At 44.5% G+C, this 24,335-nt stretch overlaps 1 protein-coding gene across 3 annotated transcripts in view; it reads right to left on the bottom strand.

Annotated features, from left to right (window-relative positions):
- Window positions 1–24,335, bottom strand: part of ISM1 (isthmin 1) — a 64,905-nt gene that overhangs the window by 18,532 nt on the left and 22,038 nt on the right. For 2 of the 3 annotated variants that reach the window (XM_073236944.1, XM_037022468.2), the window contains exon 2: window positions 6,924–7,163. The exons of the other annotated variant lie outside the window; for it this stretch is intronic. In XM_073236944.1, the coding sequence (XP_073093045.1) occupies window positions 6,924–7,163 (240 nt within the window). The remainder of the gene's footprint in view (window positions 1–6,923; window positions 7,164–24,335) is intronic. 3 annotated transcript variants of the gene reach the window in all.

The raw sequence follows: 24,335 nt of genomic DNA, 5'->3' as shown, positions 1-24,335 counted from the left end.
CAGACACAAGGTCCAGAACGTGGCCTTCAATCGTGGAGTAACCACGGGCTGTGGCAAACTGAGTGCATCTTTCCCTCTGGTGTGGGATAATACCTAGACGGGCATGGCTGGCTTAGTTCCATGCCAGCACCATTACTCCAGTCTTGTAAGCATACCTTGCATACCTGTAAATAATGATGGAACTTCTTATAGTTCCTTAGGAAGAAAAAGGGGAAGAGAAGAAAGGGAAAACATCGTCCGTCTAGTATCACTGCTGTTCGCTGCACGGGCTGTTGGCGAGTGATGGCGACCTGGACCAAGGGCAGAAGGTGCCCCCAGCTGGGCAGGACTGTGCTGGGCAGGGCAGGGCAATGCTGGGCCTTTCTCCTTTACAGTCCCAATCCCTTCTGCCTGCACACAGAACCACCGAGCCCAACAGTTGTCTATAAGGCTCTTAAAGGTCTTGGAGGAGGGGAGAGAAGCTGCCTAGAGCCAGGCAAGCCTACAATTATGGTAATGAAATCCGTCTCTGGGTAGGAGATAAGCGGGAGCATGCCCAACAGTTTTGGTATTCCATTTGTATTCAGACTGGAGTCAAAGGGATTGCCTAAGCCAAACGTGTTCTGCAGTTTCTCCAAGCTGGAAATAAAAACAATTTCATGTTTTAAGCTATTACCGTCAATATGATTTCTTTTCTCCCAAACTACTGCTTAGATCCAAACAAAATAGATTTGTTGCCTGGCCAGGCAATAAGTAGCAAAATATGAATCTACTCCAAAAACTATATCGATGACCAAATCTCAACAGCTTAGAGGTTTCTTTTTCCACCTTTAATTTCTAGCTGCTGCCCCATTTGAATTAAAAACAGAAAGCAAACAAAAAGCACGCAAACCTTAGGATCCACCTTTCCCTACGGTTAATAATGTGGAAACCTCATACTGATATCAAAAGAAGAAATCTAAGCTTGAACCTGAAATTTCATAGGCATCCAACTAAAGAGACTTAATGAGTATAATCAGTGCCTTCTCAAATGGTGGGGGTTAGTTTTATATTTCCTGTTGCTCTCATTCTATTTACATATTCTTTAACATCAAAGAGTCCATTTATAAAGTTGCCTTGAACAATGATCAATGTGATGAGCTGAAGGTGTGGGAGTGAGTGCAGCCAATTTCAAGCTTATAAAGACTCTAGATATTACCATCCTTTCTCTTCCTTAATACACATAATTGAAGTGTCTTAGTTTATTAATTTCTTCTGGACAGTCCCACACCATAAATTAAGACAGTAAAAGAGAGAGAACTCTTTCGAAAGTCAAACTCTTGGCAGACCTCATCAGCTCCAAAAAAAGATAATACAAAATAGGTACCAGTTTAGAGAATTCTGTCCAATATTGGGAAATGAGCACAAGATGCTATGAAATGTTACCAGCTTCTTCCCTCTTCTTGATAGTTAAAACATTTCTTAGAAACAAACTCTTTACTCTTACTCTGAAGAGCATTTCTATAGGAAAACTAACATAATTCTCAGTCTAATGTGAAACTAACAACATTGAAAATACAGAAGCCTTGACCTTCTCAACACAGGAGAATCTTCTAGAATCTTCTAGCTTATTGGCACTTTAAGCCTTAAGAGTTGTGGTTACTTAGGCAGGCATGGGTTGGTGTTTCCCAGACAGGATAATGAGCCCTGAGAGATGAAGTGATTTCCTCAGGAGCACAGAGCATCCAAAGACAGGAAAATAATCTCCAGTGAAGGGTTAGGCCCCAGATTAGGAGACCGACAGGAAAACAAACTAGGAAGATATATAATCCCCTCCTCTCAGACCTACTGCTGCTCTAAAACAACTGTGGCCACCCCAGCTAACTGAGGTTAATGCCTTAAGGCTTGCAGCATTAAGCTTGTCTAAACATTATTGCCTGTTCTAAAGTTAGAGCCACATTTCAGGCATGGAAATCGGTTTGGAGGTAAACAGCCAAGATGGTGTAGAATTGGTCTCAAAACGAAGTCTTCTGATTCCCAATTATTTTATACATGTTTCCTCTGTCATCTTCATGCCCATTTTGTCATCATTAACCCACATCTTCCAGTTTGGGGAAGCTCACCATATATATAGTTGTCCCTGTGCTATATGCTATAAGCACTTCACATGGACAATTTCACTTAATCCTCACAACAACCATCCTATGGGTACTCATTGGTAATATTATCGTTCCCATTTTATAGACAAGGAAGCTGAGGTACAGAGGAATCTGCACAAAGCCATGGAGGCCAACCTGGCCAACTATATGGTGTGGCACCAGATCCCCAATGCAGGTAGTGAACTCTGCAGCTCCTGTTCGGACAGCAATGCCCCTGTAAGAATATTAACAATAGTCTTGTCCCCATGAGTGTGTAGGTCCATGTCTTGGGTACAGAAATATTTTGGTTCTGACTCGGTCAGACCTGCCATTCCAGAAGTATTTTAGAGACAAAGGAAGAAGGGGAAATCAAAAGTAGTAGAAGCAGGTACAATGATTGTAGCCCCAGCTAACTCATCTGATTGTATCTTGTGGCACTCAAGAGGCTTATGGCCATGTAAGTCAGTGCAAGGAAAAAAAAAGGCCTTGGATGACTATTTTTAAGTCTCCCTCAGTGGAAGAAAAGAAATGAGTATATGGTTGTAATGAATACTAATCTCAGCTTGATCCAGGAAAGAGAAATATTTGGTTGTGAAAAGCTACTGTGGTAATAAATTGATGCAGTAAGACTAATAATGAGTTTATTTTAGAGATTTTTGTCTTTGTCTTTGACCGTCAGCTGTGGACCAAAAACCCAGCCAAGGATACTAAAGTTCAAGCCTAACTTGTCCTGGGGGATTTACTTTCTTTCCCCCCCCACCCCAATGGTTTATTTATTTATTTTTAACAAAACCCACCCTCAAGTATTGTTTTAAATTTAATATGGAGATTGGTTCAGGAGTTTGAGGCTCTTTCTTTCTATTCTGCGCATTGTTGTTTTTCTCCCACTGACTTCCCCAGCCTGGAGCCAATCTTAAAATGGAAAGCCTGATCCACTTGGGATAGCGGCCACCTGGCTCAGGGGGGTTACAAAACGCTTTATAAAGCTGGGCTTTTAAAAGGATTTTCCTTCCTAAGAGTCAGGAGGCCCAGGAGGGATGTGGTCCTTTGCAATGCGCTCGGCAGTGTCACTTTGGAAAGGCCTGGGCTGTCTGGCAGGAGGGACAGTGGACCCCAGTCCTAGAGCGTGGGAAACCCTTGCAGACACTGGAGGGGCTGAGGGTGGCTCTGAGAGAGGGGTATCGAATTCCTGTTCAGATAACTAGGTGGGGGTGAGAGGCAGGCTGCCAGGGGAAGGGGAAGACATGGCCAGGGCCCTGGCAGAGGAAGCCGACACACTGATGTGCCCTACACCTGTCTTCACTCTGCTCCCCAGGGAGAGAAAATGCTTTGAGGGGCCCGCAGTGATCAGAGGGGCTGTCTGCTTGGCTGAATTGCCCCGTGTCAAACCAGTGGATTTCAACAAAAGAGCAGTGCTCTAAGGAAAGGGCGAGGGCTGCCAACATGGAAACCATCACCCCCTTTTAGAAAGCACCTCATCTTTTAAAGGACCACCAGAGAACAGGTTTACTCAAGTGCAGTGGTGCATGGGCGGCAGTGGCCAGTGCTATGTGTGTGTGTGTGTGTGTGTGTGTGTGTGCGCACACACGTGCACACACACACACACACAGGCAGACCCAGGGCTGGGGCTCCCCAGGGTAGCAGCTGCTTCATTCTTTCTTTGAAGATCCTTCTGAGTGATCAACGTTAACCTTTTGTGGTCTTCCAGAAAGAGAAGGCCAGAAATGCAGTTCAATTTTCTTTTCTTTAGGGTTGCCAGGTGATCACATCAATACAACATAGGAAACAGGCTGCTCTCTCCCTCTGTCCTGCTTGTGGATGGTTAACAAACACAGGGATTGTATGAAGCAGAAATGGAGTGATCCAATTAGGCAGTAGGCAAAATGATGGTGTTCACCTAGTCTTTTTGGGCTTTTGACGAATTGTTTCTGGACTGGAGCTTCATTTATTTCTAATCCATTCTGCCAATAACCCTGGTATTTGGCACTACGGGGAACCCCAGTACTCTTGGGAGTTATGGTGATGTTTGCTGTTCAAAGAGTAACTCAAGAGAAGTATGGAGAACTTATACAAGTGGCCCTGTCCCCCCTCCCACCCCTGCTCCAAGGTGTCCCTTTCAGAGGCAGCACCTAGAAGTGAACTTCTTGTTCCCTGACTGGGTGGTAGTAAGACAGAGTTAAAACAAAGCAATGATTCTTACTTTTTCTGTTATAAGTCTATGGAAACAGGGCTTGGGGTTTCAGAAGGGACAAGGCAAATAATCTCCACTTGCACCATCTCCGCAGCCATACTTTCCTGACAGTGCACGGGGAAGCTGCATTTTATAAAAGTCTGAGAGGCTTTGCCAGAATTCGCTGATAACTGACCTCCCATTTATTCTCTGCTTCCTCGTCTCCCTCTAGTTCTCTTCATGCCCATCAACTCCAACAGCCCCTCAGGAAGTCGTCCAGTGGAATTGTGCCAAAGGAGTCTTCACTTCCCATCTGCTAAACAGCACAGCTTATCATGATAAGAAATGAGCTGTAACCGTGGCTGCCCTACTGAGCTCATGCACACACCCATCACATGGGCTGTACAGGGCTTAGCACTTCATGGTGGCCCTATTCTTCTTTTTGGAAATGTAATCTGGGTCTCTCAGCTCAAGGATCCCAACTGCCTTTGCACTAGTGTTCTTCCCTGACATTTAGTTCAATGTCTAAAAAGGCCCAAGTGGGCCCTGGAGGTTTCCTGGTTGATGATGTACCTGGGAGAGAGAACAGGGATCCTGAGAAGTTCTGCTCGAAAGTCAGGTCTTAGGTGGAGCCCATGCATTTAGTAACTTTTCAGTGAAAGGACAGTCTCCTTGTGGCCTTCTATTACCCTACATCAGGGCCAGTTCTTGTAACTTTGAATTAGTAATTCTTAAAGCTATCATGTTAATAGTTCAATCCTTAGTATTAAGCCCTACAGTAATATTTTCCATCTTGGGGAAAACACGTGAGCCACAGAAAGCCTAAAATGGTATTTGGGCAAGACCTAAGCACTGTTGGAATGAGGATGGTCTGGTCCTGAAAACATAAAATCTATAAATAAGGAAAAATTTCTCCTTCAGATAAAGGCATGATGGGGGTACAGTAAGGGGATGTCCATGCCCTTTCTGCCAATTTGCACCTCCCCAAGTGCTTCCTTTGTTCTTTCGCAGAGAGCCATGCAGCCAGTTCCTGCAGAGAGGGCAGTGGAGCACAAGCCCTATTTTTCTAGTCAATCAATTAGACCAGTACAAGACTCACAGGAAGTATTAATAGGTGCATGCAATGATTTCTGTGCATGCGCTGTCAAAGAGTGACCTCCAAAACATTTCTCACTTCTGTACCCTCAACAGGATCCTGCCCTATCTCTTCCCATCTATTCAGATCTGCCCACCACGGAACACAGTGTTTTTCCTCCCACCTCTGTTCTTTCCTGGAAGGACAAGACCTTACGTTTCTTAATTTTTCATGACTTAACACAGCATTTTATATACAGTAGAGGCTGGTTGATGTATTCAATTGAAGTGTATTCTCTGTGACATTCATTAGTCACCACAATGCTGGTGTTATGCACAAAACACCTCTGGCCGAGGAAATGAGACCTGAAATGGTGTCATGCAGATAGCACTAGTCTTAAGAGGAGAGTTAAGTGAATTAAGGGTCATTTGCTCTGGGGTCAGGTTCAGGAACTTTCTGCCATGTAAGCTAATTGGAATTTGACACAGGGAGGAAAAGTAAGAAAAAGCTGCCCCTCCCCAAAAGAAAAGAATTAAGAACAAAGCTTAAAAGTATAGAGGCAGGCAAGGGAGGAAGGGAGCTGCACAGGGGTGCACCTCCTTCAGGCATCATGGGGACCATCTCTAGGCAGAAACAAAGGGAGGTATGAGCAAAACTCAAAATTAGGCATTTGTCTCTGAAATACTGGTTGGTAGGTGAATGTACTTGGGAGGCCAAGAGCCTGGGTTGGAGCCCCAACGACTGCTTCCTAGCCATGTGCCCTTGGCAAACCAAATAGTAACTTCCTGAGTACCTGGTGCACTCTTGATAATATTGGGAAAATGACATGAGCTTCACCTCCTTCATGAGGGAGGGTGTTGGGAGAGTCCAGCAGGATTGACGTTTGCTTTGTAAAGCATATCATTTAGTGCAGTTTAGGTGACTGCTATTTTCAGTCCTAGACACCCTCTTCCCAAACCTCCCGTTCCCCTCAGCTTCATCCCATCCCATCTTAGTGGTATGAATTCATCCCTCCCTTAGGAACTTCTGTCCTCACCTCTCTTCCTCTTACCAAATTTTATCAGTCATTTACACTTTAGAGCAGTTAAGTGTCACCTCCTGAAGAAATTTCTGGTGTCCAAGGTAAGCTAGAGAAGCATTTGAGAGAGACTACCTTCCTGTGTACCTCTGAAATGGTACTATGATTTGCCTGCTCTACTCACCTGTTAGATCAACCCTTTCCTATAGTAGCCATACTTCATCAATTTAGGGAATTAATAATAATAATAATTATTATTATTATCATTACATTTCAATGTCTCTGAAATCAGGGTGTATCTTACAACCATCCATGTGTCATACTTTAATTAGCAGTGTTTTTTTTTTTTTAGTGGTTCATAAACTAATGGTTCATCTCACAATCAAGGGTGTCACAAAGAAGAAATACAACACTATTCTTATAGAGATAACAAGATCATAAGAAGGATTCATTAAGGGGGTAAGAAGAAAAGTGAGGTAAGTCAGTAGTTGCTTTGGAATCAGATCATGAAACAAAGAGATGGATTGTTTCATTTTCTTCCACCTTTCAGCTGCCAAGCATTACCTGAATATTTGGATTTTGCCCATTGATATCCGCTTTGGAAAGATCTGGAAAATTTGGTAGATCAAGGAGAAAGGATCTAGGACCATCTCTTTGCAATGAAGAGTGCCCAGCCTCTTGCCGGAATCGCTGTCTGGGAAAGGGTTGGTGGGAAGCCTGGTGGTCCTGTTGCTCCCCTAGCGCTTCCTTGGAGAGAGGAAAGCTGGTTTCTGATATAGAGTCACTTTCTATGTTGAGGTTATTCTAAAACAAACAAACAAGCAAACAAACAAATAAGGATGCATGATTTAAAAATGTTACTCTTAATAGTCCATTAAATTAGGAGCAAGGACGATTCCAGTGGCTGGAATTTAGCCAGAATGGTATTACTAACTCATTTTTATTCCCCATGGTTTAATTTCTCTATCTTCAAAAAGCCAAACAGTCAGGAAACTTTACCCAGGCTGCTACTTGGGAATTTTCTGAGGGTTAATGGGTTATAGGATATTTATTAAACACCAAAGCACATCAATATAAAATTATATTTTGAAAGAGAATAGGTGCTCATTTAGAACTGGAACCAAATTATAGTTCCCTTCTCACAGCTTCAATTAATTAATAACCACTCTGGCTTTTGTTCTAACCTCAGTGTCCAGAGTTTGTTTCTTTAGTGCATGCCATGGAGCAAAAGATTTTGACCACAGTGGATAAAATACTTGTGCCAAATCATTGATTATATCCATCCATCCAATCCAATCCATCCAACCATCCATCTATCCATCCATCCATCCATCCATCCATCCATCCAACCACCCATCCATTGCTCCCTCCCTCCCCCCATTCATCCAATCAGCAAGTGTCACCCACATGCTGGGCATAGGAGACAGACCCATGAACAAGACAGACACGGCCCCTTTCTCATGGATTGTACATCTAGTTGGGGGAATAAGTAATAAATACATAGATAAATAAAATCAGATCAGAGAGTAGAGACTGCAGAGAAGAAAAGAAAGAAGAAAATGATAGAGTGTAGCCAGGGACAACATTAGGTGGATGGTGAGGGAAAACCTCTCCACACTGGTGATATTTAAGGTGAGACCTGAACACTTAAAACAGTCTGGGGGAAGAACATTCTAGCAGAGGGAACAACAAATGAGACAATTCTGAGGTAGGGATGAACTTGGCTCCTTTGGGGAACAGAAAGAAGGCCAGGGAGGCAGGTCTGGAGTGAAAGAGGGTCGATGGCATGAGATGAGGATAAAGAGAGAGGGATAAGCCAAAGAAAAAGTAACAAGAAGGCATTCTGAAATGTAATGCTTTTATTCTGAAGGGAAAAGGGAAAGTCTGTTTGTTTTTCCCAGCTAGTGAAAAATGTCTCTATTTAGTTGTCACTTGGGGAAAATTTTTTCAGTGATTGAAGAATGTAGAAGTTGCTGGACCTCTTTCCCAACCAGCCCTTCTTCTCCTCTCAGTCTCCCCGGACCTCTCATTGGAGGCTTCCTCCATTCCTACGGGGATGGCATTCTCATGTTTACTGGTGGAGGAGGATGTGGAGATAGAATTTCACCAGAGTTTGGGCCAGTGGTTAGTATTCTTATTATTTTTGGGCATGTTTGGGGGTTTTGCCATATATATTCCAGTCCACTGTCTCCACCCTCGCTCCCTGCCCCACCGCAGTGCCTTTGAGCCAGTCAAAGGGTCATATCTGGTACCAAAACACTCCTGAATCTGAGCAGGCAAGGTCAGGAGTGGCCGAGGATGAAACACAAGCAGCAGATAACACCTTCTTAGAGAGGTAACCTGAGGGATTGGGGTTTCCTATATCTCTTTAAAGAGAAATGAAGCTGAGGAATAAAAATTTGGGTGTAGGGGCCACCTTTGGGAGTGTTCTAAGAGCAGGATTGAGATAGGGTGTCTGCAATCTGCTCTTTAAAACACACAGTTAGAGAGTCACAGAGGGGAAAGCTGGCTGCCCTCACCATGTTTTTGCCTGCCACCCCTCCCCTTTTTCTCAGGAGATGTACAGAGCAGCTTTTTTGTTCACCTTTCCAGCCACCTCTCTGTCATGGCTTTCGTCTCCTGGCACATGCTCGTAGAGCGAGCTGCCCTGGCATTCCTAGGCATTGCTCTCAGCACAACAGAGGCTGAGTGTATTATGTTGAGATTGAGTTCAGTACATAAAGAAGAGAGAGAAATACAGATAAAGAGGGAGAGAAAGAAGCATGCTAAGTCTGTCCTCACCATACGAGATCTCTATCACAGCCCAGTTGTACTGATGCGATTGTTCCCTTGCCTTGCTCCCTGGGTCCCCAACCCCAAACAGTATTAGTGAGCACAGCTGGATTCTCATGGAGAATTCCTTGCACAGACTTGGGAATATAAACCTCCAAAGAGGCACAGGATTTGCTTGCCAGTTGCTTGAGGGATCACCTGCGACTCCAGCCCACTGCAGCCACTGGGACACACTCTGCCCAGCTGGGCTAACAATGGAGCTCTCTTTGCTGTTCCCTGTGATAACGTACTCTTTTCACTCCTAATACATATATTTTAGAAGAAGACATAGGAACTGTACTTTTGTTGTTATTTGGCATTTTGCTCAGATGGTTGAAAAACCAGTGACTGGATCTGATTGGTTTCTTGACCTGACTGGAATTTTTCCTGGTAGGAGACAGACCACCACAGAATGATCCTGGCTTAGTCACAGACCTACAAAACTCATTAAACTCTCTGTAATTCAATGATCCTCCACCTAAAATAGAGATAGTAAGGAAAGTCCTGTACTGTGCCTGCAGGATGGTCAAGACCACTCAGGCTGGGTTGTGTCTGCACATGAAAAGGGAGGTGACCAGTTAGGGCAACTGGCCGGACAGTTCAGCCACAAGCACCTCTGTCAGGAATAGACTGGGGCTAAAGTCTATTTTGGCTTGAATTATGACACAGTTGCAGCATTTCTCCATCTTTCTGCAATCCTCCTCACCCTGCCTCCCACAAACAAACTCAGGGCTTGTAAAGCATTTGAAAGATGGGAAGTAATAAAGAAATGCTAATCACAATCTCTGGATATCTTAATCACTGTTGCTTTTCTACCAAACATATTTAACTGGAAACCTTGGCTCCCTGCAGTGGCATGCTCCCAAACTGTTTAGAAACTGGAAGTCCTAGAATAGGGGAAAGGTGTCTTATAATGGTTCATATAAAATAAACTCTGCTTTCTTCAATAACAAGATTTGGGATTAGCCATTATTTCAGTAATCTAGATTTTAAATCTAGGGTGGGAAACAGCAGGCAAGATCTGCTGATAATGCAGGAAAAAGCCTTTTCTTCATCTTTCTCAAGGGCACACTGCACATCTTACCCGCAGAGGCCCCCTCAGAGGTCTTGGTTGATGAACAGTACTGGTGGAGTTCATCTGGTGGAAGTATATAGATATAGTACTGCCTCTATATCACCACGTCAATCATTGAGTTGCCCTGTAATTTATTCTAGAAGAGTGAAGATTCTCAGGAAGGGCAGATCTCACCAATGAAGCTTTAAATAGTTTGTTTCATTCAGAAAAGCAAGCACTCATCTCTGAAGACGTTAGCTTGGGGAAAGTCCAGGAACTAAAGAAAAGAAACATCACAATACTTTCCAAAGTGCTTCAGGATTCATTTTGCCTAAATTCATATGACGTGAGGGGGTCTGCTCAGTTTGGGAAAACACTTCCTTGCCCACCATGTGTCTCTGAGCCGCTCTTCAATCTGCGATGATGTTGCAGCTCCAGGAGTGAAGTTCTCTCTGCAACTCTAATTTGAGAGCTGTGACTACCAGTAAAAGGAGAGGCAGAACTAAGCTTTTGTGTGGTTTATATGACATGCACTGACTGGTCAGTACTGAGGCAGGGGGTCTACAGTGGCCAAATTATCCAGCCACTGCTTGATGTTCCCCATCTCTGTGAATGGATCCTGTCCCTCCATTATTTTACAACTTAAAATTCTCTTTAAAATAGGGAAAAATCAGTCGTAAAATGTTAACAATAATAATAAAAGAGGCTCCATGCTCATGAAGGCTTTTATTTTGCCTAAGTTGGCAGACATTGGGATTGCCTATCCAATATTCATTCCTGTCTTTGGCTTATGCAGTATTGTTTCAGCTGGCAATGTGTCTGGCTAAAATTACAATTCCCAGAAGCCACTGTAGTTAGAGGTGGCCATGTGACAGCACTGACCAATGAGACAGAAGCACAAGGCGCAGGATGGGGCTGCTGACCAGGAAGCAGAGTCAGTCTGCCTTTTGCCTTTCTCTCTTCCACTTACTGCTTCCTGAAATGTGCTGTCAAGTGCTTGAGGTGAAGTGAGGCCACTGGAAGGCATGAGGTTAAAGGTCATACTCTAAAGGTGGCTGAATGGAAGGAAAGAGGGGCTGGGGACCCTGATAGCACAGTAGATCCATGATATCTGTCCTGGAATGGTAACTTCTGATCTTCTGTTACCATTACCATGAACATTAACATTAACATTGACGGGCAGTAGTCCCAGGAGCAATGTTCCCTTCCAGAGCTTCCAGGAGAGGCACAAACTGGTAACAAACTGTGGACGACTAGGGCAATTTTAATACTTTTTTTTTCTTAAAGGCTATAAAGTAACTATTCCCAGATTAATACAACCTGGCAGACTTCTTGGAGGCAGATGTGATGGCAAATTTCTGGAGGGCAAAGTACATTCTAATTTTTTAGCTATGACTCCAAATAAAAAGGTGAGAGCCCTGTTCAGCTAAATGACTCTAAGTTGGGTTCTCTGTTCTTTGCAGTTGAACCTGATCCCCAGGTGATGGACATACTGACAGGGCGTGAATCATCATGGTGGATTTCACAATGGCAGCCAGGCTACCGATGCTCAGTTCTGCTGCTAACTTTCCTGATCTCCTATTCCAAATCTGCCATTTGCACCCTTCTCCATACGCTTACTATAATCTCCTCCTTGTTTCAGCATCTATATATTCCTCAAATCTATTACTCACTGTGTAATGCAATATTTCCTATAATTTGTCCTAAAATGCTATCATTAAAGTTCAAGGAGGCTGCCCTCACTGAAAGGAGCCAGAGCTCTTTGGACAAACGGCTGATTCCAGAGCTTGGGCAGCGAAGCATAGGTGAGTTTGGGATACTTTGCTGTGCCAGAAAGCAAGAAAGCTTCCAGGATTAATAGTGTCCTCCCAGAAGAACACAGGAGCCAGCCTGAAGAGCCCCCACTGCAAAAGATTAGACAATTTGGGTATAAAAACAAAAAGTTTGTAGGTGACCACTGCATACTGAATCTATGAAAATCTACAAGCCTATGATGATACTCACATAAAAGAGAAAGCCAAAAAACTACTGCCATTTGAGGTCAGAATTATAAAACTTCTTACTTTGAATACTGATATTAAAAAGGAAGAAAGGTTTCTGAGGAAATAATGTTTGAGCTGAGATTGAAAAGGCAAGTAAAAGTCAGGTGAAGAGAACAGAGCAGAGAGGGATGTGGGCTGGCAGACACTGCGATTCTAGCAGAGGAAAAGGGGGGTACAGACTCCCCCAGGCCTCACAGGGCCTGGCAGAGAGATCCACAAGGCTATCAGAGCTGGAATGGGGTAGGCATTAGGATCAGGCCCACTTGCTGTCTTACACAGAGTTCAGAGAGTTAAATAGTATAAATGCCAGGCCCAAAACTCAAGAGTTCTCCACCTACCAGCCTTTGGTCTGAAAGCTTTCTGTCATGGTGTGTTGCAGCTTTTTCACCAAGCCATCACTTCCCTGGTGGCATTCTCGTGGTCACCTAGAGGCCTGCCGAAGCCATAGGGTGCTGGGATCCCCACCCTCCTCCCTCACTCTCATCAGCTGGCCCTGAATGTCCCTGGGACGGTTCTGCCAACATGAACTGAGAAGAGAGAATCTCTTATCTCTGGACTGGGTATAACTTCCAAGATGACAGACCCAGACACTTCATCATTTGGATCCTTGCTCCCAGGACATCACTGGCTCAGGACCAAGGATGCCCAACCACTGCTCTGGAGCTGCTCATTTTGGCTGTCCTGGTCACCAAGGGGGATCACCGCAGCTCCATCAAGTTCAAAGTGGTCACAGTGGTCAGACTTCCCAGCTGGGCATTTGGCACAGGCCGAGCAACAGGGAGGGGTCCTTTAGGGAAGCAAGGCACAGGGCAAATGAGGGTCATCAGCTTGAGGGCACCAATCAAGGTATGGAAATGGGCAATAGGTCCACGTTTAGAAGAAGGGTGCTGAGCATCATTGTTCCAGTCTGCAAACAGCCACCTGTCCTATTCTGTAAGCATTGACTAAATGGATGGTGTGTGAAGAAAAGGGCTGATCTGACTACTTCCAGAGCTTCCAGGAGAGGCACAAACTGGTAACAAACTGTGGAAGACTAGGGCAATTTTAATATTTTTTTTTTCTTAAAGGCTATAAAGTAACTATTCCCAGATTAACACAACCTGGCAGACTTCTTGGAGGCAGATGTGATGGCAAATTTCTGGAGGGCAAAGTACAGGCCATATCTGCAATCTACAACCCCACACCCTCCAAGTCCACACTCAGGGGCACCCAGTAAGTACTTGTTGATGAGAATGATGGCTCAGGGCCTCCTTAGATTTTGTTTTAATTAGGCTCAGGCTACAGCCCTCATTAACCCTAATGCAGCTTTTATGTGGAATTCTAAAGAAAAAAAAATCCAGGAATCGTCTATTGAAGATATTAAAGAAGATATTATTAGCAATACTTTTGGTCTCAGAGACTTTGAACAACAAATAACAGGGATGATAATTAATGTCACTGCAGCCTCTCTCCTTAAAGCGTACTAACAATATAGTTAATTAGCAATATGTGCTCATTTGAAGCTGGACATCTGCATATTATTATCGACAATGCTTGTTTCCTTTTTCCAGATTAAAGGAAGCCATACTGCACCAAGACATATGGCCTAGCTCCTTCCACATTAAGACACTCATTTTCTCCTACCCGCGATAAACACAGTTGGGGCTTTATCTGTATCGGGCATCGATTTTTGTCTGGAACACTTCCACACATCTAAAAATAAGTTCAGGAATGCCATTGGTGGTATTTCAAAGGGAAGAGCAAACATTTCCCTGTTTGGGGCAATTAAAGAATAACAGGCACATGGATTATCTTTACACATGATTGGGGAGCAAGCACTCCTAGAAGGGGAAGCCGGGAGAATGAACAAAATCAGTTTCAGACGGTAAAATCTGCTTTCTCAGAGGCGCGAACTTCTGAGGGCTTAGGAAGACGGGCATGGAAACCCTTGTCACAGGAGTGGCAGGAGCGGGTGGTGGAGGCTTGTTGTGCGAAGTGTTGGAAAGAAGTACCCAGGACCCATGGGGAGAACCGTGCACTGCTGCATTCACAGATGGCAAGGTGGGCCACCTTCTGCATCTCTGCCTGTGGGTGGTGATCACCACTCTCCTTCAGGCAGTAGAACAGAGCAAATATCAACGGCTTTATTTTATAGCAAGCAAGAAAATGCAAATTCCTGGCAGAGGGTAAATGTCCAGATATTGTGCTTCAATCTTTGCTGTTGGACCTTGCAGTCAAGCTTGCGAGCCAGGACGTGGGCACATCATGTTTCAAGAATGCAGGAGTTTGCATCTCGGTTGGGAATGGAGCCCTCTGTTGAAAGCCTGACTCATAGCTGAGGCATCTTTCGTTATAGTGGCAGAGTATATCACAAGAATGTTTATTTTAGGGCTTGGGAATGACCCTACTTATGATCTCAGGAGACACTTCAGAAGACACGAAGAATGATCAACTTGTGGCACTTAAGCAGAGAGCTGGCTGCACAGGGGAAGGGACCAAACTGTGGGCCACCCACCCCTGCTCTTCTTTCTTAACTGACAAAATGGAAATCCGCACCCCACTGGCTCGTCTCAGATACTTCTGTCAACAGCTTTGATCTTGAAAGTGTGTGGATTATTGGTGATGTTTCAAGTTGTGTTTTCTCCACTGGCAAAGAAAACAGAGTGAGAGCTCTCCAGGACCCATTTCCTGCATGTCCTGTTAGGCTGAAGAATGAACCACACATTATTCTTTCAAGTCTAAGAAAACATGTAAGAAGTAGAATACAAGGGTGGAAAGCCAATTTGGTCAAAGAAACCTTCACCCTCATCTAAAACATGTCTGTAAATGCAAGGGGGTGGAGAGATTATACCTTCCAGAGCCTTTCTAGGGGAAATGGTGGATTCGCCTAGAAGGGGCACTTTGATAAATCTCTTGCTGGTGTGACAACCTCCTCCACTCTCCGACACCACTACCAGCGCACACGTGCACGCACACACACACGAGTAAGCTAAGGGGATTTGTCTGTGAAGTGGGGACATTTTAATTTGAAGGCTGAGTGAATTTGCTCAGCATTGTAAAGAACAGGTCAAGGGTGGCCACCAGAGGGCTACGGTCCGGGCTTTTTGGCCTTGCAGAGTTCTGCCTTCCCTCTAAGTCAAACTGTGGGCAAGTATTTATTGAGTATGAATTATTGAAAGTTTTTCAAGTTGTACTTTCTCCATCTGTGGCAAAGAAAGTGGCAACTGTTCAGGGCACATTTTTTAAGTACAAATTTTTTGCACACCTAAATGGACCAACTCTTTGTATCTCCCCGTGACAGAGGGAAGGATGTCAAAAGGACAAGTAGATCCAGGAGGTGAACACCCCTGCAGTAATTTTATGTCTCCACATGTGGAATTGGTGGAGGGGGGTGTCCAAGGCCCAGGTCAAGGCTGGCATTCTGCTGCTGGGAAGCAGAACCTGGAAGTCAATGCACAGAGCATGGGATGAGGGAGTTCATAGGTTGGCCTGGGCTGGGGATGGCCTTGGGGACCCTTGCCTAGCTTATTATTTTAATTAAGAAGATGGATTTCTCATGACTCGCAAAGTCAAGGTCCCTCATTGAAATCTACTACAAATGTCTCTACTCCAAGTATCTCTAAAGTAGGTATTAAAGGGAGCTGGACTCTAAGCTTGGAATCCTGGATAAGGGCTCACAGTATTGGGCCTGGGCCAGGAGTTAAGAGGCCTGGCTCTACATCCCAGCACTGCCCCTGCTGAGTTTTGTAAGCTTAGGTAAGTTACTGTACTTCTGCACCTGTGGTAGATTTGTTTGCAAAAATGACCACAAATTCTCTCTCTCTGAATATCCATGCATTTGGGCAGAGAAAAGTACTTATGTTTAGGGACTTGGCCTATTTTTGTTGCTGTTTGGAATCCTGAGACAACTGTGTGAGGAGTTCTGGGCTACCTGTTGGATGATGAGAAGCATGTGGAACAGAGATGATCTATCCCAGACCAACCAGTTCGCCAGTGACCAGTCTCTCAAATGCAGACCATCCTAGAACCTCCAGCTCCAGCTGAGCCAACCCAGACTACAACCTATAGAATCATGAGAAATAATATATGTTCATGGTTTTAGGCTAATATATTCCACGTGGTTTTTTACACAGTAAAAGCTAACTGATCTGGGCCCTCTGTTATTTCTTCCATGGGTATGGTGAGGTAGCACAGGAACTGCAGAAAACCTCGACCCACCCAGACCTACTGCCCTAGGAATGGAATCCTCAGGAGACACTTGTCCCAGAGAAAATATTTTCCAACAATTAAAAAAACCACAACAACTTGGCCCAAATGCTGAAAACATCAAATTGAGGGCAGGGAGATTAAACAAAAATCTGACTGGTCTATATGCATAAAACGTAAATGCTTTCTTCAATTACTAGAACACCTCCTTTCTCCTATCTTTTCACCTGCTAACTCCAACCGGGTAAAACAGTCTTTTGGAAAACAAGCCCCTGCCCACTGCTTCTGTCGTTTACATGTGAGGGTTTGTTTACAGATCCATTACCAGTTTTTCAAAGATTCAGACCTGAGACTTAACAGTTCTCCCTTGCATTTTTCATGATGTACCTGTACAGCTCTGTGGACTGCCAGAAACTAGTAATGCTCATTTATTAGGGAACTCCAACTGACACCATAAACAATTATAGAGCTAGCATAGACCAGCTAGGGCCTGAGGGAAAGAGAAGGTTGTGTGCCACTAGGACAGGTTCCTTTACCACCTGCCTGTAGAGATTATTCCTGTTTGGACTGCTGTTCTGTTCTCCAGGGAAACTGATTCCCATTTGGAAAGCTGGCAGGTCCTGGGTGACTGAGGAGAGCTTAATAAAGGAATAGTTTACAGATGCCTTGGCAAAGAGGCCTGATGCCATCAAGGATGCTGCAGCCACTAGGCCAGTAAAGCCAGGGAGGTAGTAAAGCCCCAGGCCTGAGGAGGTGAGGAAAGAAGAGGTTACCATGACCCAAAGGGGGAGAAGGTTGTATGTGGGGGGAGGGAACACAGGGAGCTTACTGAGCACTGCACCCTCCCTCTCCGCTGCCTCTCACCTCCTGCCACGTTTACCACTGGCCAAACCCAACAGGAAGCCCAAGAGCAAGGAAGCCTGCTGATGTAACACGTGTAGGGTCAGGCACCCAAGATAGAAATTAGGATGGAGAAGGGCAAGAGCTGGACATAGAGAGGTAAATAGAAGATACTGGGCACACAGGACATGCCTGGGGACACCACACCATCACCTATGCCAGGGGATGGATGCAAAATCCAATCTTCACAATATCATGTGAAGTGAACATGAGCACCCCTACACCAGGGAGGAGGAAATGGGGCCTGATAGGGGCCTGGCTAGTAAGCGGGCTCCCAGCCCGGTTCCTACCACTGTGACATGCTTCCCTAATGTCTCTCCTGGACATGCTGTTTAGAGGAAGAGGGTTTGTAGCCACTTTGAAGTTCCTCATTGCCCTCCATCTGCAGCGCCCGACCAGGACTAATGGTTCCAAGCGGCCTGACTCAGGAACACTGGCCTGCAGCACACCGTGGATTTAATACTCAACTCTGTTCCCCGACTGTGTTTGGTAGGGAGTACTGGACTCATTTTCCTAGGAAAATTCATACCAGCCCAACACTTCCTGATTTGCACAGTCTGACAACCCTCCCACCTCAAATATATATATATGAGGATGAAATAAAATGGATGGTGACTGACTCATGAAAGAGAAGGCAAGGCTGAACAGCACCTAATACTTCAGGCAAAATTATGTGAGCCCTTCCGTGGGCCAGATGAGGCAGAGAACAGTGAAAGAAGGTCACAGAAAGTGAGGCCCTAAAAATGGATTGCTTTGGACATTAGCATTTGGGCTACCACATTTTTTCCCTAGACCTGCTAAAGCTTTGGGGTGAACTTTGAAAGTGGCATGGGCCCAAATGGTCATCTACAATGGAATGCAGAAGGAAAATATATGCACAAAATAGTCACTGAATCCAAAGAATGAACAAACTCCAGCCACGCCTAAAAACATCAATGAATTTCACAAATGTGATATTGAACAAAGGAAGTCAGATACAAAAGAAAATAAAACTATGCTTCCAAAAATTCAAAAGCAGGCAAAACTAACCAGTACAGTTAGAAGTTAGGACAGTGGTGACCCTGGCGTGCTGGTGACCAAAGGGGGCCTTGGGCTTCCGGGGCACTGGTCATGCTCTTTCTTGGGCTGGCTGCTGGTGGTACAGTATGTTCAGTTTGTGAAAACTCACTGAGCTAGATGAACACTTAGGACTTGTGCTCCCTTTTATATGTACATTACTTACCTATAAAACTTACAAAACTACCAGGAACACAAAAGAAAAGAAAATAGAAAGAGAATCAGAGAGAAACGGCCATTGGCAAGCTCATATTTCTCAATGACACCAAGCTTTCCTGCTGTCATTTTCTCAACAATACAGGGTGCAGGAAGTCAGCACTGGGTAAAACAAGGGCTCTCTTGGCCCATTATTTCTCTGTGGCTCAGTTTCCTCACCTGTAAAATCAGGAGCATCTTAGTGGTAGAAACACTTCGGTCTGCACTGTATTATCTCCTCCCTTGATTAGCTTTTCCTCGTACTTGCTGGTACACTGCTATCTTTCCTCTTGAGTGTGCCTCCTTCAGGTCCAGCTCCTACCTTCCTTGCTCATGATCATATCTCTATCTCCATCACCTTTTTAAAAAAGTCTTCTCTGTGCAAGCCTTGTCCAAACACTCTTCATGCGTCACCTCAATCAGTGCCTTCCAAAGCTCCCTCCCCACCAGATGGGCACAATTATCATTACTCCCATTGTACGGATGATAAAACTGAAGTTGAGAATGTTACCCAAACCTCCTGGCTCCTAGAGGATCCAGCTGGGGTCAACATGACTATGAATTTGGCTGACTGGCAGGGACTGAAGGTGGTAATGCTGCACCAGTGGAGACAAGAGAAGGCAGCCTATACTGGCTAAAGCCATGGGGAGAATGTCAAAGCCTGTGCACCTACTCCAGGGTAAAAGGAAGGGTGGTACTACAGAGAGAGGACTGGTTGGCAGTGTCTCCAAAGAAGTCCAAAGGGTGGGTTAGGTGGTGCTTCAGTATTTTGAATTAAAAAAACATTTTCATCTCCATGATCCCTTATTAAAATAGAGCTTGTCCTGAGAAGAGTCACACCAGACCTGCTTGGCTGGAGTAAAGCCAAAGTTGTCTCTCAGATCAAACTCCTCATGTTCATGCAACACGATCCAAGGGGACCATTGCGGAGGGGTTGGCATATGAGAGGGAATCTGGCCAGGGCCCAGAATATGTGGTTCCTGACCCTCAGCCTGGTGCCCTTCCCACTGATGTGGCTGCTTCCGTGGTACTACCCATTGCCCTTTGTGGTTTTCAATGACTGAATCACAAAAAGTTAGTTTTCCCTTTTACAGCTGCAGTTTCACCAAAAAATCTGGCCCTTGCTAAATGCCCTCTGAATGAATGGATGGATGGATGGATGGATGGATGGATGGATGGATGGATGGATGGATGGATGAACAAATAGGATTTCAAAGCCCTATAGGTGTGGGCACAGCTGACCCCTTGTGGTTTCATTTAGGACTGCCACGTATGTTGTGTATTCTGCTGGCACTAAGGAGTCTGGCCAGGGGAAAGTAGGGGCAAAAATTCATGGAGGAAGGGATGTTGCCTGCCCAGAGGGGGTGCCTTGTTGTAACTCATACAGAGGCTAATTGATGCTTATATCTACCCTATCATCACACCTCTTTCTGTCTCTTCTACCTGAAAAGCCTTTGCTTCCCTTGTCAGCATAGAAAACTCCTATGCATTCCTTAAAACCCTTTCTCTGTGAAACATTCCCTTATCTTCAGCAGAATAATCTATCCTTGCTCTGCATTACTTCTGTACTTATAAATACTTTTTATTGTATTTACATAGGTTATTCAACTTTTATTAATTTTTTCCAGTTTCTGACTAATAAAGGCACATGAAAAGTCATTGAACTATAAACAAAACTGCACAAAGGCATACACGGTATTAGCTATGTTAATTTTTTCAAGTCCATTCACATGTTAACAATAGAAGGAGTATTTTGTCCATTTCTGAAGTTCCTCTGATACCATCCTAGCCCAGGCTACCATCATCACTCTCTATCTTTCCACTCTCACCGTCTAAGTATCAACTCCAGAGAGGAAAGGCTTTTCTGATCATCTTATATAAGCAGTGTCTCTTCCCTGGACAGCTCCCCTCTCTAACTCCACTTATTTTCTTTACAGTAGGGGGCCACAAGCCAAAATCATTCTATTTATGGGCTCTCTTCTTTGTTGTCCATCCCCATCAGGGTGTCAGCAGCATGAAGCAGAGATTATGTCTGTTTTATCATTTCTGCATCTTTGGCATTTAGCCCAGAGCCAAGTACATAGTAGGAACTCACTAACTACCCTCTGAATGAATTGGTGGATGAATAAACAGATGAATGAACAAATGAATGGAAAAACAGAATTTCAAAGCCATTAGGCATGGGCACAATTTACTCACCCTACATCTCTGGAACTATTTTAGGGTTCTGGGATGTAGGGGGATGAGGAGAAGCCCAGACAGAGGTAGAGAAGGTCTCCTTGGCTCATTCTGGAGTCAGTCTCCACTTGAGAGGTGACTCAAAGTTCTGCCACAACATATGGTACAGTCGTGAGCAGTCACTCCATGTAACATCATGTACAGCGCCCAGCTCTTCCCTATAGCAACTGAGTTGGATGTACCAGTGACGACTGCTACCTGTGTGTGACCAGTTTACTGTTCCACAGCCCCAAGTGCACCATGGAACAGCCCTGGAGCATCATGGTACACTAGGGATCTGGGAAGCAGGGACAGAAAGGAGGAGACTCAGAAGACGAGGCATAAGAGTCCCAGTATTTTCTTCTGTTGAATTCAGTTCTGATTATGAACATTTTCTGAACCTACTTGCTTCTCTTAAATGTTAAATAAGAGTATCAAATACATTGAATAAAGTTCAAAGAATTCAATGTATTTATATATATATATACATACTTACAAGTGTGTGTACATAAGTGTATACAAGTATATATTGTGTATTGTAAGTATACACATATGTGTATATAAATTTACACACATATTTATGTATATACATATATATATATGGATGTGGGTTCTAACAGTAATTTCTGTTTTAATTTAATTTAAAGGTATCCTAAGTAGCCCATTCTTTTCTAACCAAGCTCACAGAAAAGCTAGTAATAATGCTGAGTTACCAGGTTATGCTAATCATTTTCAAAATGTGGTCCCCAGACTAGCAGCATCAGTAACAACTGGAAACTTATTAAAAATGCTGATTCTCAGGCCCATCCTGCATTCTTAGTCTCTGGAGTGGGGCCTAGGGCCTGTGTTTTAACCAGCCCTCCGAGTGATTCCCAGGCAGGCTAATACCCAAGACCTGTGGCTCTAAGCAGGAGAACACAAGAAACAGGTGGCTGAGTGGTGGTTAAAGAGCTAATATTCTGAGGGTCACTTCAGCAAAGGAAAAGATCTCCAGGAAATGAAAGGCTCTCAGATGGTGTTGCCTGTATTTGGGAAATGTAATTAGGCAAATAGTAAATAAGCCCCAAGGCATCCAGTCTGGCCTGGGGAGACCCTCTGAACAGTCACTCACTCCTCAGGAATCCCGGACTCTGTGAGGAAGGGGCAGAGTCCCCACCCTCCTGGGTCCCTGGCAGGATGCAGCTGCTGTGGAGTTCAGTGGACATTAGAGACCAACACACAGGGTGAAAAGACGAAGCCCTGAAGATGGAGGGTGAACTAGAAGAGTTCACTCACTTCCTGCTTTTCCCTGGCATCAGTAGAGCCTCACCTCATCGTGTTTGTTTAGGAAGCAAGTGTCCAAATGGGGCAGCAAAGGGTTTCTCCCTGGTTTCTCCCTCATTGTGCTTCTATCTCTGAATAAGCCATGCAAACCCATGGGGAAGGACAGGTATGGGTCCTGATTGAAACAGACACAGTTTTCTAGCTCAGAGGCTGGCAGAAGACGAGAAATTGTCCATCAGTATATGAGACAAGAGGGAAGAAAGAAGATGGGAGACAGATAAGGGAGTTGGACAAAAAGCTCCCTCCAGGTGCCCCAAATGCCAAATGGCTATGACCATGGTGTGAAGACGGCTTCTCTTTAGACCTGAGAGCTCCCTGGTGCCTGGCGAGCATGTCACCCCTCCCCCAAACACGGACAGCAAAGCCACAAGCAAGGATACATCTCAGACTGCTCAACATCTAGCCTGCAGTCTTCTGGGCGATTAAAGAATGACATATTGGAAGCTGAAGAGGGAAGCCTCTTTGTTCTCAGCATGTACAGTAGCCACCATCAAACCAAACATGACTTCCTCCAAAGAAAAAGAGTCCCCGAACAGCATTCTTTCACCCATGCCTCTGCACACTTGCTCCTTGTTATTCTAGAGCCATCTTCTGGAAAACAGAAGCCTGATAGATCCATTCACACCTGTGTGTCTGAACACTGCAGACAAGATTAGCTGCTGCCAGGAATCCAACCCAAGAAAATTAACCCCAACTGGAAAGGGCCACGTAACAACCTGAGCTGTGCTTTCCTCCAGCAAATTCACACCTCTGCCTGTGAAAATGCCATGTGTTTGCTGCAGCTGGGACTCTCCCCTTCACTCCCAAGATCTGCAGATAGATAGACTCAATTTTTAGAGGGAAACCCATGTTTATTGGAAGTGCTGGGTAGTCAGCGACTAAGAGCTGGAAACACTCACCCTCCCTACTGGTCTACAGAAAAGGCACAAAGTAGGAGACAGTCCAACGTGGCACATTATACAAACTTACGAACGGCTTCTTTCACTATCCTGACTTTTAGAAGCAAAAGGTCAGAGGACAGTTACAAGTGGATTTATTTGCTCATACTCTGACCAAAGAAAATATGGTGTTGCTTTTCAAAAGAGAAATAAAGTATCTTAGATCCCTCCTCCCGCTTGCCACTGCTTGCCACTGGCCAGTTCCCTCACTGCCCTGAGCCTCACTTTCTCTCATGGCAGCTGGTGACCTCAGGCCCTGAGCACGACTCACAGGAGAATCTCGAGCCCCGGAATTCCTGCCCCCCAAGGAGTTCTCCCATTCCAGGTCTTGAACAAAGATTCCACGAAGTGTGTTTGATCTATTCACGCTCCATTTTCATTAGTCCTTCACACTCGCCATCACTTGGAAAAATACAAACAGCATGGTTCAGTATTAAGGTTAAGAACTGACAGTCTCCATAAACATTTTTACAATAAAAGCTGACTTATCCATTGCCAGAAGTTGGTGTCTGTGGGAGGAGAGAGAGTGAGCTGGAGGCAAGGGTGGGAAGTGGAAACCTTCGGCATCAGAGCAAGAGGACAAGCGCCCTACATTCAGCCGCTGGTAAGAGATGCCCCCGCGGCGTTGCTGGCAAAGGACAGCCGTGACGCATCGCCGAAGAAGTAAAACATCACAAGGAGGGACAGGGAAACCCGAAGAGCAGAGTAGTTCAGGTATAAATTCCTGAGATCCAGAAAATGCAAAGCAATCAAGGGTCCTAAGTTAGGAGATCGCCATGTCATGAATATTCATAGTGGACGAGGCATGCTAGTGAGACGAGTCAGACAGAGAAAGACAAATAACATGTGATTTCACTTACATGTGGAAACCAAAGAGCAAAACAAACAAACAAACAAAAAACAGAAACAGACTCTTAAATACAGAGAACAAACTGGTGGTTGCCAGGAGGGTGGGGGATGGGAGGCGATGGGCAAAATACATGAAGGGGATTAAGTGGTACGAATTTCCACATATAAAATAAATAAGTCACAGGGATGCAAACTAGAGCACCAGGATATAGTCAATAATACTGTAGTAACTTCGTGTGGTTACAGATGGTAACTATACTTATCATGGTGAGCATTTTGTAATGTATATAATTGTTGAATCACTATGCTGTACACCTGAAACCAATATAATATTGTGAATCAACTATACTTCAATTAAAATAAATAAGAGCTCTGAAAAAAACCCAAGTATATATATTTACATAAT

Source organism: Manis javanica, chromosome 5 (genome assembly GCF_040802235.1).
Source record: "Manis javanica isolate MJ-LG chromosome 5, MJ_LKY, whole genome shotgun sequence".
Classification (NCBI taxonomy): Eukaryota; Metazoa; Chordata; class Mammalia; order Pholidota; family Manidae; genus Manis; species Manis javanica.
This window is presented reverse-complemented; position numbering and strand designations above follow the sequence as displayed.